Source organism: Trichosurus vulpecula, chromosome 9 (genome assembly GCF_011100635.1).
Source record: "Trichosurus vulpecula isolate mTriVul1 chromosome 9, mTriVul1.pri, whole genome shotgun sequence".
Lineage (NCBI taxonomy): Eukaryota > Metazoa > Chordata > Mammalia > Diprotodontia > Phalangeridae > Trichosurus > Trichosurus vulpecula.
In genome coordinates this window covers 51,438,715-51,463,485 of record NC_050581.1, presented here as the reverse complement: position 1 = coordinate 51,463,485, position 24,771 = coordinate 51,438,715, and the positions used below count along the sequence as shown (strand labels likewise).

Sequence of the window (24,771 nt, the reverse complement as noted above, 5' to 3'; positions counted from 1 at the left end):
AGAGGCATCAAAGGAGACTAGGAATAGTTACAAGGAGATAAAACAATGCACCCACAACTGCCAAAAAAGCTTCCTAGTCCAAACTCCACGCTGAAGCCACCCCCAATTCAGAGTTGGTCAAAGTGCCCTGGGGAAGCTGTCCTCTCACACAGCAGCAATGACCCCCCAGCCGTAGAAGTTTGACCGTAAACAGGAGAGCCCCTGCGCCCTCGGGCCGGGCACGGTCCCCAGTCCGAGGTGCCCCACGTCCCCTCCTCTCTCCACCACAACACGGCCCTGCCCTGCCCAGCCCTCCCCTCCCCCCCGCCCTGCTCCGCTGCATGACTGTGCAGCCTCTCCCAGGACTGGGGCCCCCGGGGTAGCCCCCGGCCCGGCCCCCACTATCGGGTCCAAGGAAGGCGGCCCGAGGGGGCTGCCAAGAAGCGCCGGCAGGGCAGGGCGGCGGGGGAGGGTGTGCGGGCGGGCAGGCGCCGTCCGGTTCCGTGCCCCGATTAAAGATGGCGAGCATCTCGCGTGGCTCCCTAGGCTCCCCCATACAATGAAAGGGACCTGGAGGCAGCGGCGTCCCCCCCACCCGCACCCCCCACGCGGGCCCGGGAGGCAGAGTGGGCGGGCCGGCGGGCCTACCCAAAACATTGGGCGGCGGCGGCGCGGCGGCAGCTGGGCTGGCCTGGGTCCCCCACACTCCCCCGAGGAAAACAAACACCCTTCTGGGCCGCCTCTCCCACTCGCACACGCTCAGACACACTCACACTCACACGCACGGGCCCCCCCGGCTCGGCCGCCCCCGGACGCGGCTCACCTTCCATCTCCATGTCTTCCGGCTCGCTCAGCTGCTGCTCCCCCGCTTTCTGCTGCTGCTGCTGGTGGTTCATGTCGGCCGCGGCCTGGGCCTCGCCTGCTGCCAGGAACCGGGACTGCGGGCCCGGGAAGCGGGGAGCAGCAAGGAGCCTGGGCGGCGGCGGCGGCGTCGAGGCGGCCTCCTCCTCCTCGTCGTCTTCGTCGGCTCCTGCCGGGGCTGGCGGCGGCGGGCCGGGGGCGGCGGCGGCGGCTGCAGGGAGGGCAGAGGCCGGGGTTGGCGGCGGCGGCTGTGGCGGGGGCAGGGAGACGCGCACGTATTTGCTCGCTATTCGCCCAATCTCGGCGCCGAGGCGGGGGAGCGGCGGCCGAGGCAAGGGAGAGGCCGGCGGGCCGGGCCGAGACGGGCTTCCCTCCCGCGCCTGCCTCCGTCCCTCCCGCCGGGGCCCGCCCCCGCTCTGTGGCCGGCCCCGGGCTTATATAAGCCGGGCGGGGGGCGCGGGCCCACCAGCCCCCACACGGCGGCCGCCCGACTCTGGGCGGCGGCGGCTCGGGGCTAGCTGGCCCCGGCGGGCGGCAGGCTGGTCAAGCTGGGCTGCCTGGCTGGCTGGCTGGCGAGCGGCGCGGCCTCGGCCTCGGCCACAGCGGGGCGGCCTGGGCGCGGGGCGGCCTCGGGCCGGACTCGGGCCCCGGGGTCGGTGCGGCTGCGGATCCGGCGGCGGCTGCGCCGCGCTCTCCGCCTTGCGGCCTCCGCCTCCTGTGCGGACAGAGCAGCAGACGCACCTCCGGCGGCTCGGCTCCCTCTCAAAATGGCGGCGGCGTGAAATGTCACATCCGCATGGGGGGCCCGAGAGCGAGCGAGTGAGCGAGCGAGGCAGGAGAGGGAGAGAGAGGGCGAGCGAGCGAGAGGAGAGAGAGACGAGAGAGGGAGGAGAGAGAGAGGGAGAGAGAAGGGTGGGAGGGAGGGAGGCAACGAGCTAGCGAGGGAGGGAGGAAAGGAGGGAGGGAGAAAGCAAGCCAAGAGCAGGGAGGCAACCAACCGGGGAGAACGGGAGCAGCAGCGCCGCCGCCGTCGCCCCGGGAACAGCAGCGCGGGCCGGGGGCGGCCGAGGCGGAGTCCGCCCTGGGGATGCTCAACTTCCCGCCTCCTCCCAGACTCCCTTCGGGACACCCCTAGCCACCCACCGCCCGGACGGCCCAGCACATGGTCCTCTCCCTCTCATTCATTCCCCCTTTTACACCCCACGTGCCAACTTCCTACTGACCCCCCCCCCCTTCCCCCTCGCAATCCTAAACCCCACCCGACCCTTCTCTCTCCCCCACGCACTCAACACGCACACTGTCTCTACCCGGTTACCTCCAAAGGATCTCTTCTTTTGGGTCGGACTCGCAATGTTGGGGAAGAGTGAGTGGAAGAAGCCCTGGGTCTGTTGGAGGCCCGGGACCTGAGTTTGAATGTGGTCTCTGCGGGCCAAGGTCGTGGCCGACCTTGAATCGAGTCACTCTGGGTCTCAGTTTCCCCCTCTATAATATGAAGGAGGTTGGACTCTAGATGTTCTCCAAGCTAAACTCGTTCCAAGGTTAAATCTGTGATCCAACGGCCTTGTCCTGCCTGTCCCCAGCCCCAGAAATAAAACATCAGGTCTAGGCATTCTCAACTTACACCTACCTACTCCCAGTCCATAGAACAGCCCCCTCCCTGCAAGACCCTGATTTCTCCAGCCCCTTTGAAATCTCCAATGCTTAATATTCCTTTAATCAGCTCAAATTTGCATGACAGTAACTCTCTGACCAGTCCACCCAACATTCACAAATCCACCCCGGCTCCTGGAGCTCGAAGACAAAAATATCTTGCCCAGGTTTATTGTCTGGAATTTATTCTTCAACTCCCCAGGCAATTTCTCAGGAAAAATAATCTTTTTAGGAGAGGTTAGTTTCTAGATTATGACTCTTTAGGGCAGTTACAATGTCTTCTAGGTTCTTGACACTCTTGAGTAATGTAACTTGGAAAAACAGGGAAGAAAAATTTTAAATGATAAACCAAAGGAAACAATAACACAATGTTGAATTGGTTAATGCCTGAGAGGAAACCTTACGGTCTTATGTAGACACTTGCAAATGGTGTTATTTAAATGTGTTTTCTAGATCTCCTACATCATACTGTGGATGTTTCATTTCAAGGATATTCTGTTTGGTAACCGCTCATCTGAACATGTGTCAAATTGGGAGAGAAAGAATGCTGAGGGTCATCCTAGTATTCAGTCCCACTTGAGCAGTTTTTAAGCGCCAGATGTGTCAGATGGAGTGCTAAGCATAATTTTTTTTCAAAGCACCCCACCTCCACATCCCCTTACCCCTAAGAGAAGACAATCTAATAATTTCCATTCTTCCTAGTTTTTCTTTATCTGCCCTACCCTATGCTAAAATCTGGATAGGGGTTTCAGCCTATGTTGTTAATCAGGTATGTTTTAAGTTAAAGGAGAGTTTGCAAATACAAAACAACCTTGCAAATTCCTTAAAGGCTGGGACCATTTCTTTTTTGGCTTTGCACATAATACACAGTGGAAATTTTAAAGGGTTGAATGAATTGGTTCTACACACCAGATCAAATCAAGTACTTGACCATGAGTTCTTGTTGCAGTTATCTTTGATACCTGTAGATTCAGACAGGGAGATTAAAGAGGTGCATTCCTACCGCGGAAAAGGGGGGGAAAAGTTTAGGAAAGCATTAAATAGAAGCTAGGAACTATAGGAACAAGTTAGTATTGTATTAGTTATATGTGTTGACTTTTTTTTACCTCTATTGCCTAATTTGAAAAAGGGAATGGGAGTCTCAGTTCCTGTTTGAGAGTAGGAGTAAGAAATAGGGCGAGCAGCTTCTGACTCTACCTGGAATTCCCTCTTTCTCCAGAGTTTCTAATTTCTTAATCCTATTATAATACTTTACGCTGGATGTCTGTGGTGTATGTTTTAGCCCAAAGGAAGTAGATAGAAGCAGGACTTAAAGTCTGGAAGGCCCAGGTTTGAATCCTACCTCACAGGCTAATTATCTGTGTGACCCTGGGCAAGTCATTCAATCCCTTTAGGTCTCAGTTTCCTCTTATGTAAAATAAAGATAATAATTGCACCTACCTCTCAGTGTTGTTGTGAAGATCAATTGAAGTAATATGTCAAATCATTTGCAAAGCTTAAAGTGAAATACCACATAAATAAATATGGGCTATTTTTATTTTTGGAGAAAAACTTGGGGTGTATGCCAATGCGATGTCAGTGTATGTCTAAAGGATGGAGCTTGCCCCATTTTCATTGCATTAGTATTATGTCCACCTTAAATTAAAAAAAAGCTACTTCTCAATGGGGGTGGGGGTGGGGGTGGAAGAGCAGCTCTGCAGAAGATGTGAATCAGCTGTGTGATGTTTGTCTGCTCAGAGGGCTGTGTTCGGGTTTTAATACAGTTGATGCAGTTAAAGGTTTTTTGAGTTCTCCAAATGAAAGGAGTGGGGTTAAGTGTAAAGTATTACTACGACAACAACTTAAAGCCAGCTAATGAAACAGACCTGGAGGAATGTAAACCCGGGTAGCCTCCATTGAAGAGCACTCAGAGGGAGGAGGCTCTGCTCATTGAATACATCCCATAAAGTCAATGGGAGTGGCCCCCTATCATTACTAGTTTAGCAAGACACATTTCATTTCACAGTCCTGGTGCCAATGCCATGACTTGACAGAAACTGTGTTATTAATTCTTCAGAGGATAGAGTATATGTATTGAAAGCCTTTTTTAGTTTAAAATAATAATGTAATGAAAAGTCAAAGAGGCAACTGAACTCGTTCCTTTCCTTTTAATGGATCTCAGGGCCAGCGGTAATTGGAAAGCATGGGAAAGTCATATGGAGCTGTCTAAACAAGTGAGTCAGTCAGCAAGCATTTATTAAGGTCTTCCTATGGGCCAGACACTGTTCAAAGCTCTGGGGATACAAAGAAAGGCAAAAACACAGTCCTTGCCCTCAAGGAGTTCACATTCTAATTGGAAGGAGGGAAATAAGCATTTTCCTATTCTAATGAAAGGAGACAGCATGCCCCAAAATTGTACTTGACTAACATTCATTTCAGATAATTTATACAACAAAATGAATTGCAAAATTATAATGCAATTTCACTTTAATAATTGTTATATTTGCCTGGTTGTGCTCATAGGTTGTTGGCATTTTAATGTTCTTCTATGCAAAAGTATACCTTACTTTGGTGGGATGGCTAGATTAACTTGAAATTAAAAATTAAAATCAAAGTAATTCAAAATAATAACCTGAATAGTGGGCATCTTTGAAATAAATATGTTTCCAAGAAGTCTTCTGATCTTCTCCCTGGCTAGTTTTGGAGAGGTAAATCTATTTGAAACCATTACTTGTTGCTGTCTGCTAGACAGGAGGCTGATCTTTGTTAAAAGGATTAAAGCACACTGTTGTTTTCTGTGTTCAAGGTTGTTGGGTAATATGAATGGTTATTACACTGAATTCTTTATATTTTAACCATCTCTTTTCATAAGTTTAAGTGACATTGGTTATAATACCTTCCTCTCAATTTATACAGTATGCTAATAGGAAGCATTTATGTAATAGTTCTTTGAGGTTTGCAAAGTGTTTTATACATATGATCTCATTTACCCTCACAACAACTCTGGGAGGTAGGTATAATTGTAATGTCCATTTTGTAGATGAGGAAATTAAGGCAGACAGAAATTAGGTGACTTGGCCAGGGTCACACAGCTAGTAAGGTGTCTGAGGCATGTTCTGAATTCAGATCTTCTTGACTCCAGGTCCCTGCACTTTATACACTGCCCCACCTTATTGCCTAGAAACTACTTTAAGTTCCTTTTATTTATACAGGTTGCCACAAAGCTCTTAGTACAGGTTTAATATCTCTAATAGCTTAAAACTGCACTAAAGCTTTTGGGACATTGTATATTATATACCTCCTACAGTGTGATCCCATTTAATTTTCCTAATTAAACAGAATATTTAAAAAACAAAAGGGGATCTTTGCATTTAGATTGTTGGGCTGCTTTTAATTTCTAAAAAATGAAATTATTCTTAAAATCAGAGTTCACTGGCCTGTATTCAAAATAGTTTATGAAATCAAGAGCTGAAAAGGATTGTAGAGGTCACCTAATCATAAGATCATGAATTTAGAGCTGGGAGGTCATCCAATCCAACCAGAGCACCTGACATAGAGGGGGATTGAGTAACCTGATCGACTGGATGGGGTTGCAAGATAATGAACCTTTTGGAGCTTAATTGTATCTTCTAGGGAAGATGGAAACAACCTTCATTAAGGACTATCATCCATTCAATTGACAAGCCTTTATGAAGATACCAGCCCCTCTTAAGTCTAGTGCCTTCCCTTGGTTAAATATTTCCTATTTATCCAGTATATAGCTTGTTTGTATGTCCCCTTTCCCATCAGTTTGGAAGTTCTTTGAGGTCAGGGACTGTCTTTTGCCTTTTCTGTATCCCCCGCCCTTAGCACAACCTATCACATAAAAGGCATTTAATAACTATTTATTGGTTAATTGATTTATGTTAGTATATTCTAGGCATTGTGTTAGGCCAGGGATACCGAGACAAAAACAAGTCTTTGCCCTCAAAGGGCTTATATTCTATTGGGAGAAGTAACAAGCATATAAGTAAGTACAAAATATATCCAAAGTTGGGGCAGCTATGTGGTGCAGTGAGTAGAGTACCAGCCCTAGAGTCAGGAGGACCTGAGTTCAAATGTGACCTCAGACACTTGACACACTTACTAGCTGTGTGACCTTGGGCAAGTCACTTAACCCCGATTGCCTTGCCTTCCCCCCTGCAAAAAAAAAAAAAGAAAAAAAAAGAAAAAAAATTTATCCAAAGTTAATGTAGTGCAAAGCAAATTGGAAGTAGTTACACTGGCCACTGAGGGTCTCAAGAAAGACCTCATGTGGTACATAAGCTGAGCTTTGAAGGGATGTAGGGATTCTAAGATGTGGAAATGAGAAGGGAGAGCATTCCAGGCATGGGGGATAATCTCACATGGGGTCCCTTCCTCCCCCCAGCATGTACAGATATTCTCTGTTTTGTCCCCTATGTATGACTCATTGCTAGGTTGAATTTTCTTCCCCACTCCCCCCACCTTGCAACCTCCTATTGGTTGCTGAACTGGAACATCTGAGGACAGTGGTACCATATAGATAAAAGAAAACAATGATAACATGATAGAAGGAAAAATGACTTATGCCTGGTGGGTATGTTGCAGGCAGCTTTTGAGATGATAAGATGTGACACCAGTGGGTAGTGGAGGGAGGGAGGACCTTCCCTATGCTGGCATAATGGCTGGCCAGAGCCCTCTATGATCCTGATCCCAACATGGATCAGACTCAACTAGCTGCACTTTTACCACAGGCCCCTGGCTGCCTTTAATTTCCTTTTATATTACTTTTCTCTAGTGCTGACCCCATGAACATGGATAGGTCCTAGAAGACATACGAGTGCCAGCAACATAGGCAGTGTCTCCTGGAGTAGATGTGTAGGGAGTGGAAGTGAAATGTGAACTGATCAGTTACCAGCCTTGCAAAAAAACTATATGCCAATGAGGCTTGAACATTAGCCTCTCAACTGATTATATTCATAGTGGTGTTATTAGATTGTATTCTAGTCATTCTATGATTCTTTTTTGTTCAGCATTCCTGTCTCTGATTATACACTACATGTTGCATGCCTGTTTCAGATATGGACACTAGATACGTTTTTACTTTCCCCCTTTCCGGGGGTTGCCCCTAGACTTGGAGTCCATAACTATTCATATAATAAACAATTGTATGACTAGCAGCTTTTCCAGAGGAAGCCAGGGTGAGGCTGAAGAGCCAATGAATATGAGAATTGAGAAACTAGTTTCCTTTATTGAGAAGACAGGCAACCCCAGAGCAATGAATCCAGGGCAAACCGAGATGACAGGCAAAGGACAGGGATTGGTGCAACTTGCCAGGCTCTGTGGCTCCAACCCAGTGGAACCTGGTTAGCCACTGTTTCAAGAATGAAAACAGACCAATTGGGTTGATGCATAAGAGTTCATGAAGCCTAGTGAAGTAGGCTAGAACTAGACTGTGATCAGCTTTAATTACCAAGCAGAGTAGTTGGTATTTTATGCTAGAGGCAAAAGGGAAACAACCCATGGAACATCTTAGGTGACATGGTCAGAATTCATCCATTAGCAATTTATTGGTTGGCTTGGATTGTTGTAGGTCTGGTTCTGAGTCATCCCTTCCTGCTAAGCCTATAAAATGGAGGCTTCACTGAAGAGTCAATCTCTTTCCTTTTTTCCCTTTTCAGAGAGGTCCTAAGAGAGCATAGAATAAAAAGCTGGCCTGGGTCCTAGGAGGGAGAAAGCCCATGCATGTAAACAGCCTACCCCTCTATTACCTCTGGAACCACTGATGACTACCTTGGGGCTGAGGCATATGGTAGTTTTATATACAAGTTATTCATGAAACTCAAGAGGAAGATCCATGGAATCCAAGTTCCTGTCCTCTGTTTTATAGGTACAATGGCATAAAAACTCAGATGGTTCATATCATCAGAGATTGACCATTGGTCCAGCACCAGGAATAGGATGGAAAAGGAAGCACTATGCCAAGAAAAGCTGAAGATGGAGGGTTATTGGTGGAAAGCATGTCACCTGCAATTGGGTCTATGAGAAAGCAGAATTTTTAAAATTCCATTTTCACATGGGAGAGGAATTAGCTGTTATGAATGAACCGTCTCAGTCTAATGAGCAAAATTTCTAGCATTGCTTTGGGGATCTCCATGGTTCTGAGTGGTAGAAATTTCTGAACCTCAGATTCCTAGAGGCATTCCTAGAGACTTGAGGACCAAGCCTCTCTGATGGAGGCAGTAGCAAGGTAGGTATTTCCTGGTCAATATCAAACTCTTCAATGGTTGTGAGATGCAGTCTTATAGAGAAAGAAGTAGGAATGCCTGAAAAGATAGCTATGGCTTCTGGGAAATAAGAGAATCCTGGAATCTAACCTTCTAGAAAGAGAATGAGAGGCTCCTGTCCTTCCTGGAGAGAAGAGGGTCTTGCTCATGGCTCCTGAAGCTATAGGAATATCAAAAGACATAAAGGAAGAAATTTTTTGTACTTGACCTTTGATTTCACTAATATAAGAGGCTCCTAGTGAAGAATGTCTTCTATCAACGTAGATGAGCTACTTCTCTGCAACCTAGAGTCTTAAAGAATTGTCTGGGGGCATTGTGAGGTCAAATGATTTTCTCGGAGTCATACTGTCCCAATATGTCAGAGGAGAGACAACCTAAGTCTTCCTGGCTCTATTTAATATAGCCAGGTCCAGATTAGTGCAATTAATATGGTAAAGTGGGATTATTCAAATTCTTACAGCATGTTTCTGTTGGGCTGGGACCAATGATCACATTTTATGCAATTTTAATTTTGAATAGTGCACATTTGAGTACATGTGACTACTTCAAGGGATTCATTATTTGTACAAATCAGGTCCTAATGGTATACCACACTGTCTCTTTTCCCACCTATTACCAGGAATTATTTGGATGATGCAGTTCCAATGGTAATGGGTTGATGCTTTAGCACTTTCAAGTTTATTTTCTGGAGTTTGGGAAGAAGTCTAAGCCCTTATAGTGATACCATAAGGCTGGAGGTCTGTAAGCATACTTGGAGTAAAAGTGGGACTCATTAGAATTTTGGGGGGAGGGGCTAGTTTCCTTTTCCAGCAACCCAAGTTTGCTTACCTTTTAAGGGAAGTAGCACTATTAATTAGATAGGGACCCAGAAGATGGAATTCTCTAAAAAGAGAGAGAATTGTATCAATTATTAATGGACTATTGAATCTTTTATGTAGTATTTGCTTGGAATGAAATAGAACCTGTCCACTATCTATCTATACAAACACATACACATATGTGTATATATATGTGTGTGTGTGTGTGTGTATACACACGCAGATATATATGTATATGTGTATATGTATATGTACATGCTGATATTTCCCAGAGTAAACTCTGGGTAGGGTAAAATCAGTCAAGGAGATGTGATTTGGCGGGGCTGCCTCCAAGATGGAACTCAGTACATATGAGCACAAAGCCTGTATTACTAGGCCAAGGGAATGAAAAAGCTTTCAGAGAGGTTAACTTACTTATTCAAGCTCACACAGGTGACCATTTCCAAACATTATGGCCTACATTTCTGCCATCAACCGCAGCCTACTCATGCATCTTCTACTGAATCTTGGATTCCATCTCTGGAACCACCTTGAATTCTGATAGGTGAGCTTTTACCTTATTGTATCAGGAACGAGGCCTCCATATTGTTTCCCGGCCACCACTTCCAGTACATGCCACTGAGAGTCTCTCTACCCACTTTCTAGCTTGCTTTTATGTGTTGTCTTCTCCCCATTAGAATGTAATCTCCTTAACTATCTACTTCATATCTGCCTCTCCAGCACTTAGCACAGTGCCTGGATCATATTAAGTACTTAATTAGCCCTTCCTTCCTTCCTTCCTTTCTTCCATCCTTTCTTCCTTCCTTCCTCCCTCCCTCCCTATTTCTTTCTTTTTTTCCTTCCTTCCTTCCTTCTTTCTTTCTTTCTTTCTCTCTCTCTCTTTCCTTTCTCTTCCTTCCTTTATCTCTCTTTCCTTCTTGTTTTCTATTACCTATTGGTCTTTCCATCATCTATTTGTTTTTCTATCATCTATCTACCATCTATCTGTCTATCTTATCTTTCTGTCTCTGTAGCACAGACAGAGTAATATCCTGTTCACCATACATACTGCCTCTAGAGTCCTACTGGGAGTGGACTGGCAAAAGAGGAAAGCACTGAAAAAATTTTCACTGATCCACCCTTTTCTGAGTGTTTTGTACTTACCTATGTTGGAGGAAACTCTATTAGAGCTCATTCCTGAAATAGAATGCAGAAGGTAAATGAATGCTTTTTAAATTAAGTAATGTTCTACACGAAGCCTTTCCTGATCCATTCCTCCCTCATCCTCCATCCCAAGTCAGAACGAAGGAAGAAAAATAAGTATTTCTTAAGTACCTACTATATACCAGACTGTGTGTGTGTGTTGGTAAGCAAAATGGCCCTTAGCACTCAGTTCAACCAATTCCCTTGAAGAGTTTGGCTTTTGTTTCCTTTGATTAATTCAGTGTATTTCATTGAGTCTTACTAAGTGCTAAGCCCCAGGCTCTAACCACTATTAGGTGTTAAACCTATGTGGGTGTGAACCTCCCAGGGTCCTAAGGGGAAGTGCTAACTCAAGAGCCAATCATAGAAGCCTAAGTTCTGGTCATTCAGATGACGTTTGATGACTTCTGAAATGCTTTAAGTAGAGAAGACAGAGCCATTTGTGCAGGGCTCTCACTCTTGGGGCATGGAAACTCCAGGCAGCTGTAGCTAAGAGCCCTCCAGCTCATAAACCCGGATGCTGGGACTTTGTTAAACTCTGGTAACTATGTATTGGAATTTGAATCAGACAAGGTCTGTCTGTTGATGTTTGTAATTTGTTTGTATTTGTTCCGAAGTTCAGGGTGCTGGATTTTTCCCCTGAACTAAGTGAGTGACATTTGTATGCTGGATTAAAGTAAGCTTGTCAACCCCTTAATGTTGCTTTCCTTACTAAAGCAGATCAAAAGAACTTGGGCTTTTGCAGCATGCTGGTAGCATTCTTGTTGTTGGGCTTGTGTTAGTCTTTCACCCCCACAACAGCTGCTAGCCTGATTGTTGAAACATTGTGCTAAGCATTTCACAAATATTATCTGATTTAATCCTTACAACAACCTGGAGAGGCAAGTGCTATTATTATCAACCCCATTTTATAGATTGAAGAAACTGAGGCAGACAGGTTAAGAGACTTACCCAGGGTCATGTAGCTAGTATCTGAGACTGGATTTGAACACAGGTCTTCCTGATGCCAGGCCCAGAGCTCTATCCATTGCATCATTCAGTTGTATCTAGAAGTCAAAATGATAATAATAGGATTTGTATAGTACTTACCATATGCAGTCACTGTGGTAAGCATTTTACAAATATTCTCTCACTTGACCTGGGAGGTAGATGCTATTATTATCTGCATTTTATAGTTGAGGCAGACAGAAGTTAAGTGAGTTGTCTAAGGTCACACAGCTAAAGCATGTCTGAAATGAACCTCCTTCCTCTAATCAACCATAGCATTTTATTCATATATTTTAGGGCATTGATCGCATTCTGTATGATTTTTATATGTATAATAGTTGCTAATATTTATATAATATTTTACAATTTATAAAGCCCTTTCCTTACAACAACACTATGAGGTAAGTATTACAAGTAGAGGGAACCCCAACAGTATTAGAGCAGTTTCAAACGTTAATAATTGAATAATAATTAAAGCTTGAAACTGCTCTGATACTTTTGGGACACTTGTATTATCTTTCCCCTTTCATAGATGAGGAAACTTGGGGAAGGAACTTGGGGAAAGCAAGTGATTTGCCCATGGTCACACAGCTAATAAGTGGCAGTGCCAAGACCTAAACCAGAGGTGGGGAACCTCTGGCCTTGAGGACATAGATGGCCCTCTAGGTCCTCAAGTGTGGCCCTTTGAATCCAAACTTCTCAGAACAAATCCCAATAAAAGGATTTAGGCCTTTTATTATTTATATTTTTTACATTTTATAATACATATAAATAATATAAAATGACATTTTATATTATTTATATTTATTGAGGCCACAGGTCCTCCACCCCTGACCTAAACCCTGGTGTTGTGAATCCAAGTACAAAGCTCTTTCCTCTTTATAAAGCTGAGGTCTGATCCTGTCTTCCCTACTAGGTCATAAGCTCCAGTGAGGCTGGGATTATATTTTATTGATTTATGACTTCTTTAGCATCACCTTAGGATGGTACCTTGTATAGATGTTCAACAAATATTTTTGGAATGAGTGACTAAGACATTTTAAAGCAAATTTTAGTGTTGCTGAAAGGTTTTTGTGAACATTGGAATGGAAAATTGGAATCTATTAGTGAAGGGAAAGGTAAATTAAAATGGGGAGAATGGAACTCAAAGAATAGCTGGGATTTTCAGGCCTCTCTAATAGGCAAATTGCTTAACAGCATTGCTAATAGTAATAACGTGGATTTACAGAGTAAAACAACTTTATTTTGAGGACTAGAGGTAGCTTTAAGTTTTTCTAATTTTCTTAAGCTTCTCTAGGGAAGTCTAAATCTAAAGAAAATACGATATGTTATCAACAAATATTTATTAAGCATCTACTATTTCCTAAGGGATGTGACAGACACAGAGGATACAAATACAGAAGTGAGACAATACTTTTCACCTTCCATGAAAGAGCTTACTTCCTACTAGGATATTCTAGAATACTGAAGCCATTAATAATTTTGATCCAAGGTTCAGTTCAAGGGCCCTCTCCTTCAAAAAGCCTTTTCTTATTGCTCCAGCTATTAATGTCACACCCACTTCCCATCATTGAGCATGTATTTTAAATATAATCTGTGTTTACTTGTCTTTGAATATGTTAGATTCCTTTAGTTGAATAAACTCCTTGAGGACAGGAGCTACCTTGTATATTTGTGTACCCAGGGCCTAGCGCAATGTCTTCCTTTACATTTCCCACCAGATTATACTCTTCTGGACTTTTCCACCATGTTCCATAAATCTTTTCATCCTATAAGATCTCTTTATCCCAGGAACTTACACCTTGGAAGAGCCCTCAGCCCCTAGGGACTGTTCTTCTGATAGGAGGGCTCTTCCCAGAACCTCCACTACAGAAGGGTTCCCAAGTCAGCCGTCTCTTCATTTCCTGGATGTCTCAGTCATATGCTCCTTGAGGGTAGGGACTGACTTCCTTCTTCTTCTTCTTCTTCTTCTCCTTCTTCTTCTCCTTCTTCTTCTCCTCCTTCTCCTTCTCCTCCTCCTCCTCCTTGTCCTCCTCCTCCTCCTAATCCTCCTCCTCCTCCTCCTCCTCCTCCTTCTTCTTCTTCTTCTTCTTCTTCTTCTTCTTCTTCTTCTTCTTCTTCTTCTTCTTCTTCTTCTTCTTCTTCTTCTTCTTCTTCTTCTTCTTCTTCTTCTTCTTCTTCTTCTTCTTCTTCTTCTTCTTCTTCTTCTTCTTCTTCTTCTGCAATTAGGGTTAAGTGACTTGCCCAGGGTCACACAGCTTATAATTATCTGAGGCCAGATTTGAACTCAGGTCCTCCTGACTCCAAGACCGGTGTTTCTTTTTGCTTTTATTTGTATCCCCAGTGCTTAGTACAGTGACTAGTACATAATAAAAACTAAAATGCTTGTTGACTGACTGACCTTGTACATGGTAGGTGCTTAATAAATGCTTATTGACTAACCGATTTGCTGATCAGTTACTTTCTGTTTAAGTGAGTTGTAAATGACTCAGTCCCTGGGTTTAAGGTGAGCAGGCTTTTCAGATAGAGTTATAGAGCTTAGCACTCTCAATCACAGAGCCATCATGAAAAGTTTTTTCACGTGGGCCAGTACAGATTCTGTTCAGGGAAAGTAGAACTAAACTTGACCTCAAATCCACTTTCAAAGGGGAGCAGGGGAACAGCACAGTGTTTAATGAATTGCTAACATAAGCTAAGTGGATACCCAACCCTCCCTCTACACATGGTAGGAGTAAGACCACAGATCCCTTCAAGAGAGGGGATCTATGTACGTATGGATATTTGGGGCATTGTGGGAGATGGTATAAGAGTGTCCATTCAGATCAGGCTGGCTCCACCGCAAACATCTGATGTCAACATCTGGAGATTTAGCAAGGAATCTTGCCCTTCACTATTAGTACTGCATTGTTACTATTGTAACAGGGAAAGATAGGGTCAAGGGATTGTAGGATCATACCAGAAGCTTGATGTTATGGACCCAGGGTTGGAAGGGACCTCAGAGGCCATGTGGGCCAATTCCCTCATTTTATAAATGAGGAAACTAAGTCTCAGAGAAGTTAGGGGATTTGATGATATTCATACAATCAAATATAGAGTTCTAGAAAATAGCAAGGAAAGATAAGAAAATTTTCTTAAATGAACGATGCAAAGAAATAGAAGAAAACAGCAGAATGGGAAAAACAAGAGATCTCTTCAATAAAATCAGAGATATCAAGGGAAAGTTTCATGCAAAAATAGGCATGACAAAAGACAAAAATGGTGGGAATTTAACAGAAGCTGAAGAGATTAAGAAGAGGCGGCAAGAGACAGTCAGTGAAAGGGAAGGGAAAAGAAGGGTGGAGTGTCCTATTTAAGAAACAAGAAGGCCAGTATTGCTGGATCAGAGGGTCCTTGTAGGGGCATAAAGTATAAAAGACTGGAAAGGTGAGAAGGGGCCAGATTAAAAGACAGAGGATTTTATATTGGAACCTGGAAGTAGCAGAGAACCACTGAAATTTATTGAGTTGTGGAAATAGTGACATGGTCCAGACTACACTTTAAGAAAAACCACTTTTTCAGCTAAAGGAGGATGGATTAGATTGGGGAAGAGACTCGATACCAAGAGACCAATTATAAGGATATTGCACCTGTTCCTGGATCCTGTGGGAACAGTTCTTAAGTTGGTTGTTTTAAGTCTTAAAGGTCCTTGAGTCTTGCGATTATTCAGTGGGGTAGAGAATCTGATTGGCATGGCAGGAATAGGCATGTAGTACCTAAATCAGTTCACTTGGCTGTTACGTGAAACATATCAAGAGACATGATGGATGGCTTTAGGTTGCCTTCAGTAAACACCTGGTACTGGTCAAAGCAATATACTTTGCCAGAGGGTGACATCATCTAGAGCCAAAGGATTATTGTTAGGCCAAGCTCAGGGCACAACCTGCTTGCTAGGCCTTAGCTCTGGGAAACATGGTGTCTCTAAATATCTTTACAGAACTTTATAGCCTGGCTCCCTTCTACCTTTCTAGGCTTCTAACACTTTACTCTCCCCAACCCCCACATTCTCTGAGATCCAATAACATTGGCCTCCTTTATATTCTTTGAACAAGAAACTCTTATTTCCTGACTCCCAGTATTTTCACTGGCTGTCCCTCCTGCCTGGAATGTTCTCCCTCCTCATCTCTGCCTCTTGGCTTCCCTGGCTTCCTCTAAGTCTGAGCCAAAGTCTAACCTTCTAAAGGAAAACTTTCCTGGTCGCAGTTAATTCTAATGTCTTCCCTCTGTTGATTATTTCCAATTTATCTTGTATATAGTTTATACATAGTTCTTGCACATTGTCTCCCCGATTAGCCTGTGAGCTTCTTGAGGTAAAAACAAAACAAAACTGTTTTTGCCTTTTTTTGTATCCATAGTGCTTAGCATAATTCCTGGCACATAGTATAGTCTTAATAAATGCTTGCTGACTTGACTTGATAGGAGACTGGAGTTTGGGGATAAGCACCCAAGGTTAGTGGGTGTGACCTGGAGGAAGATCCCAAAAAGGATACTGAGAAGGAGTGGTCTGACAGATAGGAGTAGAGCCAGGAGAGAGCAATGTCAGGCAAACCTATATGCATGAGAAGAGGGTAATTGACATTATTAAATGTTTCAGAGAGGTCAAAAGGATGAAGAGTGAGAAAAAGCAATCAGATGTGGCAATTGAGACATCATTGGGTATGCTCTGCATGACCTCACATGTATAATTTATATCATATTGCTTGCTTCTCAATGAGTGGAGGAGGGATGAGAGAGAGAAAGAGAATTTGGAACTCAAATTTTTAAAAATGAATGCTAAAACATTTTAAAAATGCAATTGAGAGAGCATCGGTGGCTATGGACAAACTTTGGATAGTTTCAGTTGAATGATCCAGACTCTACTGAATTGCTTGTCTCTCCAGAGCCTAGCACAAGGCTTGGTATATAGTAAGCACTTAATAAACTAATTAATTGGTTAATTAATTTGTGTGTGTATGGGCAAGGAACTCTCTGAGGAAGCTAGAGCCTGTGTGCAGCTGGGATGGGAAACTGAGAGTAGAAGAGAGCTAAACTTTTTTTTAAGAGGTAAAAAAGACTGTGAATCTATAGTGTCCTCTAAATTCTGCACCCTGGGGCAAAGTCCTGATTGCCAAGTTCTGGTTTTGCCTACTTGTAAAGTTGGGATAGGGATAGTATCTTTTATTTGTTTACTTGTTTTAGATCTGTATCATTTATATTTGTATTGTGTCAGCCTATTGAATATGTGTGTCCTAAAATTAAAGGGGCTAAAATTAGTGCATTTTATTTAAGGCTCTATGAAAGATCTCACTAGGCTTACCTGAAATTTGTTGTTACTAAATAGCTTCATGCTAGACAGAAACAGAGACAAACAGAATAGTTTAGAAAGCTATAGCTTGAATTTATTATACTTAAAAAGAAAAACAACATATATACAATAGAACTCTGCAGTTCATATGCAATCTTCTTTTTATGTTCTATTATTATAATATGGAAATGCCCATTTAAAAATATTTAATTTCAGAATAAAAAGCTATCAAATAATCAAAATCATTTAATACTTCAAGGGAGGAAAGGAAGGAGGGAGAAAAGGAAAGAGGGAAGGGAGAAGAAAGGAGAAGGGAAGAGAGGGAGAGAGGAAGACAGAAAGGAAGGGAGAGGAAAAGGGAGAAAAGCATGAAGGGAGGCAGGGAGGAAGGAAGGAAAGAAGGAAGGAAGAAGAGAAAAAAGGAAGGGAGGAAGGGGAGAGAAAGAAGGGAAGCAAAAAGGCAGGAAGAAAGGGAGGGAGAGAGGATGAAAGAAAAAAAGGAAGAGACAGAGAGGGAGGAAGAGAGGGAGGCAGAAAGGGATAGATAGATGGAAATAGTCTTGGATAAATGGAAAGATAAGTCTTAACTAGGCTGGTACTTGGATAACAGATATAACAGGCCCATCCTACAAGCCATTCCACGATATGAAACTATACAATAAACATTTGCTAAACATGCCAGGAACTGTACTAAGCACTAGGTACACAAATGAGAAATAGAAAAACAGTCCCTGTCCTCAAGGAGCTTACAATCATATTCCATGGAGTTAAAACCAAGCAGAACTGTAAATGGAAAGTAGAGAGGTAGCAATCTGGTTTAGCAGGACTTGCCAGAGATTATACTCCTCTGGCATAGACTTTGAGAAATCGTGCCTTGATGAGCCATGAGAATACATCTCTAATGGAGGTCATTAAGAAATAATCTGAAGAGGCCTACTGCATCAAGAATCTTCCTGATGAAGAATCTCAAGGAAAACAATCATGGAATCTGAGTTACAAGTGACTTTAGGGGTCATCTCCTCCAAAGACATCTTATCAAAAGATCATTCAATATCTGATTGAACAATATACAATATTAAGAAATTTTGTACCTCATGAGAGCCCATTCCATTTTAATATAGCTTTAATTATTAAGTTCTTTTCTACATTGTTTATTTTTTTGCAGAGGGGAAGACAGGGCAATTGGGGTTAAGTGACTTGCCCAAGGTCCCTGAGTTTAAATCAGAACTCAGGCACTTACTAGCTTTGAGACCCTGAACAAGTCACTTAACTGCTTAACCCTGATTGCCTCCAAAAGAGACAGACAGACAGATGGACACACACACACACACACACACACACACACACACAGACACACACACAAAGAGAGTATTGCTTGGGGCAATGAGAAGTGAATTGTCCAGGATCATGTAGCCAGTATGTTACAGGACTAATGTGTCAAGTGAATTTCAAGTGGATTTGAACTCAGATCCTCCTGACTCCAGGACCGGTGCTCTACTCACTGCACCACCTAGCTGCCCCTCTTTTCTACATTGAGCTACAACTTGACTTCCTATAAATTCCATCAATAGATAATATAGTTATCCCTTCTGTGTTGTAACTTTCCTCATCACCGTTTTGATATATTGTGGATCAGCATAAGAAATTAAATGGGAGTTTTTGGGGAGTTTTGCTGAAGCCACAGATGACACAAGACCAGCTCACAACAGAGAAAAAGGTTTAGAAGCCCAGAAATGCATAAAACATATGTATAGTGTGGTATACTACCCAATTGTACAATAGGGAACTGTAAACACCCCATAAGAGAAAAAGAAAAAATTCAAACTTCTCTGGTAGGAAGGGAGGGCCAAAAAATTTTATGCAGATTTTCCAGATGGAGGGAGTACCATGCTCCTAGCCCCAGAAATGTGGAAGAGATAACTGTAGTTCAATTTAATTCAGTTCAACAAGGATAAATTAAGTCATTGTTGTGGGAGGTGGAGCCTCCTAGTGAGCTCCTATCTACAAACTCCTCTAAATCTAGAAAATGCACCAGATCAAATTTTGGTAGGAAAATCTATAAAAAGTCAAAGTGTGCCCTTTATCTGGCCCAGCTTGGCATAGTCAGACAAATAGAGAGGTCTTGCAGACACTGAGGTCAATCTGGGAGCATCTTGTGGGGAACATTGCAATACCTAGGGAGAGGTTGTGCACCAAGTCAAGAGGAGACCTCAGACCTGTTCTGGTGTACTCCCAGGCTCGTATCAAGGCAGTGTGATGGAGAAAGAAGCCAACTGGCGGCTTTGTGGCCAACTATCCAGTTCCAGGTCACAGATCCAGGGTAGATAGAGAAGGGAACCTATAGGCAGCAATGGTATTCCTGGGTAAGGAGAACCTAAGCAGAGTACAGAGAAAGGCAGAGGTTCAGAAGCCAGCAACAGCAGTGAAGTGGCTCAGACCCCAAGTTCAGAGCAGGTTGACTTCTAGCATCTAGGCCAGCCTGTAGAGGAATAACCAAGACAGGAAACACAGACCGAAGGGAAACCTATAATTCTGCCATTTTGAACCAACAGAGCTAGCTGATAAGGGCAAAGATGAGCAAAACTCTGTGCTTGCACAGAACAAATCCTGGTCAAGAGCTTACAGAGTTCCAGGGGTGGGGTGAGAGGGTGGAGCAATCAGGCTTTGCATTGGATGATTCCATTTTGGAAGCAGTAAAAGCTTGCAGGTTTTCAGCCTGTTTCTAATATCCTAGAATGAAACAACACTCAATAATACCCCAAGAAAGTAAAGATAGGACCCGTCCAGACCTTTCCTCTAGACGTGTGGCATTGCTCAGCCCTAACATAAAATCCAAAGTTGGAAAGTAGGCTTGAAGAATGTGGAAACAGGGGCAGCTAGGTGGCACAGTGAATAGAGCAGTGGCCCTGGAGTCAGGAGGACCTGAGTTCAAATATGGCCTCAGACACGTGACACTTAGTAGCTGTGTGACCTTGGGCAAATCACTTAACCCCAATTACCTTGCCTTCCCTCCTCCAAAAAAACAAAACAAAAAGAATGGGAAAATAAACAAACCAAAAATAACCCCACCCATAATAAGCTATTATGGTAGCTGAGATGCTCAAGACACAAACATAGATGAAGAGAATGACTCCAAAATATCTACAAGAAATGCATCAGAGTAAAACATGGCTTAGGCACAAACTCTTCCCGGAAGAAATAATATAAGAGTTAAAAATGTTTTTACAACTGAAATGAGAGTTCTTGAGGAAAAAATTGGAAAAGAAATGAGAGCTATGGAAGAAGGAATTGGGAAGGGTATTAAAGATTTCATTGTATTAAATCTTAAAAGAAAAACTGCCCAGATCTCTTAGAACCAGAGGACAAAGTAGAAATAGAAAAGAATATACTGATCCCTTCCCAAAGGAAACCCTAAAACGGAAACTCCCAGGAACATTATGGCCCAAATCCAGAGCTTCCAGGTGAAGGAAAAAATACTACAAGCAGACAGAAAGATAGAATTCAAGTACAGAGGAGCCATAGTCAGGATCAACCATAATTTAGCAGCCACAACTATAAAGGAGCCAAAAACTTGACATACAATATTTCAAGGCAAAGGATATGGGCTTACAGCCAAAAAGAACTTTTGCAGCAAAATGAAGTTTAATTCTATGGGGGGGAGTGTGTGCGTTGGGGGTGGGGTGTGGGGAAGTTCCTTTAATGAAACAGAGAACTTCCAAGCATTCTTGATGAAAAGACCAGAGCTGTGGAGAAACTTTGATGTTGAAACACAAGAGTAAAGAGAAACATAAAAAGTTAAACATGAATAAACAATGATAAACAAGGACTAAACAAGAAAAAAACTGCCTACATTCAAATATGGAGAGATGATATATGTGTCCCCTCAGAACGCTGTCATCATCAGACTTCATAGAATGATTCTAACTAGACAAAGGCTAGGAGTGATTCTGTTATGTTTTGATGCTCTTGAGAAAGGAATGGAAAGAGAGAATATGACGATTACACTGGGTGGGGGCGGAGGGAAAGGAAGGTTGAGGAAATTATCCCACATAATCAGGATGCACAAGTAGGCATCTAAACAAACAAAAAGGAGGGGAGGGGGGAGGGGGGACAGCTGACACCTGAATTTCCCTCACGTCTAAACTGGTGGAAAGGAAGGAGAATAAACACATACACACAGAGTTGGGTACAGCAATACACTTCACTCAACAGAAATAGGAGGAAAAGAGGAGAAAGGAAGAGGGAGAATTTCAAGGAAGGTAGATCAAGGGAGGGATAAATCCTCCTTGTTGTTGTAGAGTCATTTCAGTCCTGTCTGACTCTCAGTGACCCTATTCGATTGTGGTGGTGTTGTTGTTGATGACAAAGATACTGGAGTGGTTTGCCATTTCCTTCTCCAGCTCATTTTCAAGATGAGGAAATTGAGGCAAACAGGTCCTCCTGACTCCAGACCCAGTGCTCTATCCGCTACACCACCTAGCCGTCCAATCCTAAGTATGTACAAAATATAGCATTTTTTTTGAGGTAGTAAAGTATGGGCATGTGAAGAGATGCCCATCAACTGGGGATAAACAAGGCATGGAATATAAAATATATATACATAGACATACACATATTTGTATGTCTGTGCATGTGCGTATATTCTTATATATGTATGTATACATATATATGTACATATATACATATTAGACAGTTATAGGCATATTCATCAATGGATAAACAAGTTATGGTATGTAAATAAGTTGAAATACTATTGTGCTAAACTTTTATCAGTATAATGACCAACTATGATACCAGAGGGCTACTGAGGAAACATGCTACCCGTCTCCTGATAGAGAGGTGAAAGATTCATAATATAGAATGAAATATATTTTTTCTTGGTTATGCCCAAAGTGGAAATTTAATTGACTGTGCATGTTCGTAGTGAGTTTTGTTTTTCTTGCATCCTCAGTGGATGGTGGTGTTGAGGTAGGAGGTTGAGAAGTTGGATCATGGTTGATGAAAGCAAAGAAAATATTTTTTAGAAAGCCTTTACTGTACGTAGAGCACTGTGTTAGGTGCTGGGTAAGATACAAAATTTAGATAAGACATTGTCCCTGCCTTAAGGAAGCTTATAGTCTAGTTTAGAGATATATGTATGCAAATATTTATAACATAAAATGATATATGATGAGGACATAAAAAGATGAAAAACAATATGCAAGGTCTGTCAGCAAAAAGGCCATAGCAATGGAACAGCTCCTTTATCTTCCATTGTGCTTTCCCACCTCTGCGTCTTGCTATACACCGTTTCCTATGCCTGCAATAGCCATCCTTCTTGACCTTTCCACTGTTAGCCATCCCCTCCCTTCTCCACTATTTTATCTAACCTTTAAATCTGCAGAAATGTTTTCTCTAGCTTTTACCTATCTGGGCTATTTCTCAGTCTTTGTTGGATATCCTCTCTGCAACACATCTTTGGGGTCAGAACTGTCCTCACTGGTGAATTCTTCAAAGACTCTATTACATCTAAGTTAGCCCCAGTTATGCTTCACTTTAAAGAAAGTCATCTTTTGGCTTTCAACATGGTGCCTCGGCCCCTGCCTCAACTTCCCTAGCTTTTCAGTTCTGTAACCCTAATCAAATCAATACTGCCTTTGCTACTGGAAAGAGTGTGCCAATTTACTTCCCTAAGGCTCCACTCGCCATTTTCTAGACTTCCTAAACCAAAATACGCCTCCTAGGCCACTACTCCCTCACTTAGAATTTAAGTTACTTGAGGGCAGGAATTCTCATTCTTGCATTTGTATCCCCAGCTTTTAGCTTGTTGCCTGGCATTTAGCTTTCCCTTTCACTGACTGTCCATCAGGTGTCTGGCATTCTAAGCAAGTGGTGTTCTCTCCTGGGTCCTCTACCTTCCTCTCTCTATGATCTCAGAGTGATCTCTTATGCTCTCATGGACTCAATTATTATCTCTACTCTTATGAATCACGAATATATCCAGTTCTACCATCTTTCCTGGGCTTGACTCCCTATTCCATTGTCAACTCACTGTCTCTAAGGAGATATGCCTTTGGTACTTCAAATTTCACAGTCCAAAATTAAACCCATCATTTATACCCCACTCACTCTGCCTTTAAAATTCTTCATTTATCCACTTATCTCGCAGTCACTCAGCTGTATAACTACAGTCATCTTTGACTTCTCTCTAATTCCTATCCATTCTATCTACATCATCCTTCCCTTTCTCTCTATTCATAAGAATTGGGAGATGGCATGTTATGTTATGGAACAGGTCCCATTCCAGCTTCCAGTAGCTGCCCGTGACCTATTTCATACATGCAGACAGACCTCCTCCTGCCCCAACATAAGAAGAACTAAATAAAAAGCTCTGAGTAAATATTAACTAGTTTACTCTAATGCTATATAGCATGCACCAGTCTAGAAACTAGCTCAGGAGAGTTGAGTTAAGCAGAAATTTAGGCCATGCTCTACTTTCCTAGGAGGTCTGTTATAAGCCAGTGACTGCCTGCGCTAGAGATGAGCTCTTGAACTCTGAGAAACTTTCTCAGAGTCTAAATAAGGTCCTAAGAGGAAGCCTTGTTTTTTTCTGTAACAGTTCTGAAAATTTTTGGTCTCAGGACCTCTTTACACTCTTAAAGACTAAGTGAGCACCTCCCCCTTTTAAGAACTATTGTTTATGTGTGTTATATCTATTCATATTTGCCATATTTGAAATTAAATTTAGTATTATTATGACAATAGTTTTGATCTCAAGGACCCCCTGAAAGGATCTTAGGGACCCCCAAAGTCCCCAGACCATACTTTGAGAATCACTGCTCTCTAAGAATGGGTTCCAAATTAGTCATAGAATGAATCAGACTCTCTTTTCTCTTTCCCTCCCTTTTCCCCAACTAACCAATTACAATTCTCAAGAATCTAGAAGAATAGAGCTAGGATCTTGTTTCTCTCACTAATCACTGTATTGGAAACAAAGAGAGGTAATACATGCTCAAAGAGGATAATCTTATTCAGAAAGGCAAAGGTGGAAAAGTTCCTTTGGAGCCATCTCTCCCTTCTTCTCCCACCTTCCCACAGCCTTCACTACGGGTAGATCTCATACAGATTTGAACATGTAAATTTTATGAAGGGTCACTCTCCTTTTTCCTTTTCTCTTGTAAATTATGATTTATCACAAAAATTACTTCTCTGGATAAGCATTTGTCACCAAATGAAGGAATTTAAATGGGTATGAGAACTCAATTTTTAAAAACTTTCATTTTAAGGAAAAATCCCATGAACTCAGAAATAGCACTAATTAAGATTCTGGGGATTCTGGGGAACAAGTAGGTCAGTCTGAGGTAAAATCAGTTTAGAAAGATGATTTGGAGCCAAATAGGGAGCCATAGAAGCTTCTTGAGCAGAGGAGTGATGTAGTAAAACTTTTGCTTATGTGATTTCAATTTGGTAATTGTTTGGAGGATGGATTTGTGAGGGGAGAGTAGAAGCAGGGAGAACAAAGTCCTTGAGGGGGGGGTCTGTGTCATATCTTCCTAATCTATTATTTAAAGATATTCATTTAAAAAAAAAACAAGATTAGAACTAAAGGATTACTGAAACTAGAATCTATAGCACTGGTTATTTTAAAGTATCTCCCATATTCATATTTTCCTTCTGGTTGACATTTCAGATTTGCATTTATACTGTGGTCAATTTGTGGAAAAGCATG

The 24,771-nt window shown here is 42.6% G+C and overlaps 1 protein-coding gene across 1 annotated transcript in view; it reads right to left on the bottom strand.

Moving 5' to 3' along the window:
• USP7 (ubiquitin specific peptidase 7) overlaps positions 1-955 on the bottom strand; it is a 93,119-nt gene extending 92,164 nt beyond the window's left edge. Inside the window, exon 1 of the mRNA XM_036739191.1 lies at positions 803-955. Within this exon, the coding sequence (XP_036595086.1) occupies positions 803-875 (73 nt within the window). The 5' untranslated portion in view covers positions 876-955. The remainder of the gene's footprint in view (positions 1-802) is intronic.
• Between the last annotated feature and the right edge of the window lie 23,816 nt (positions 956-24,771).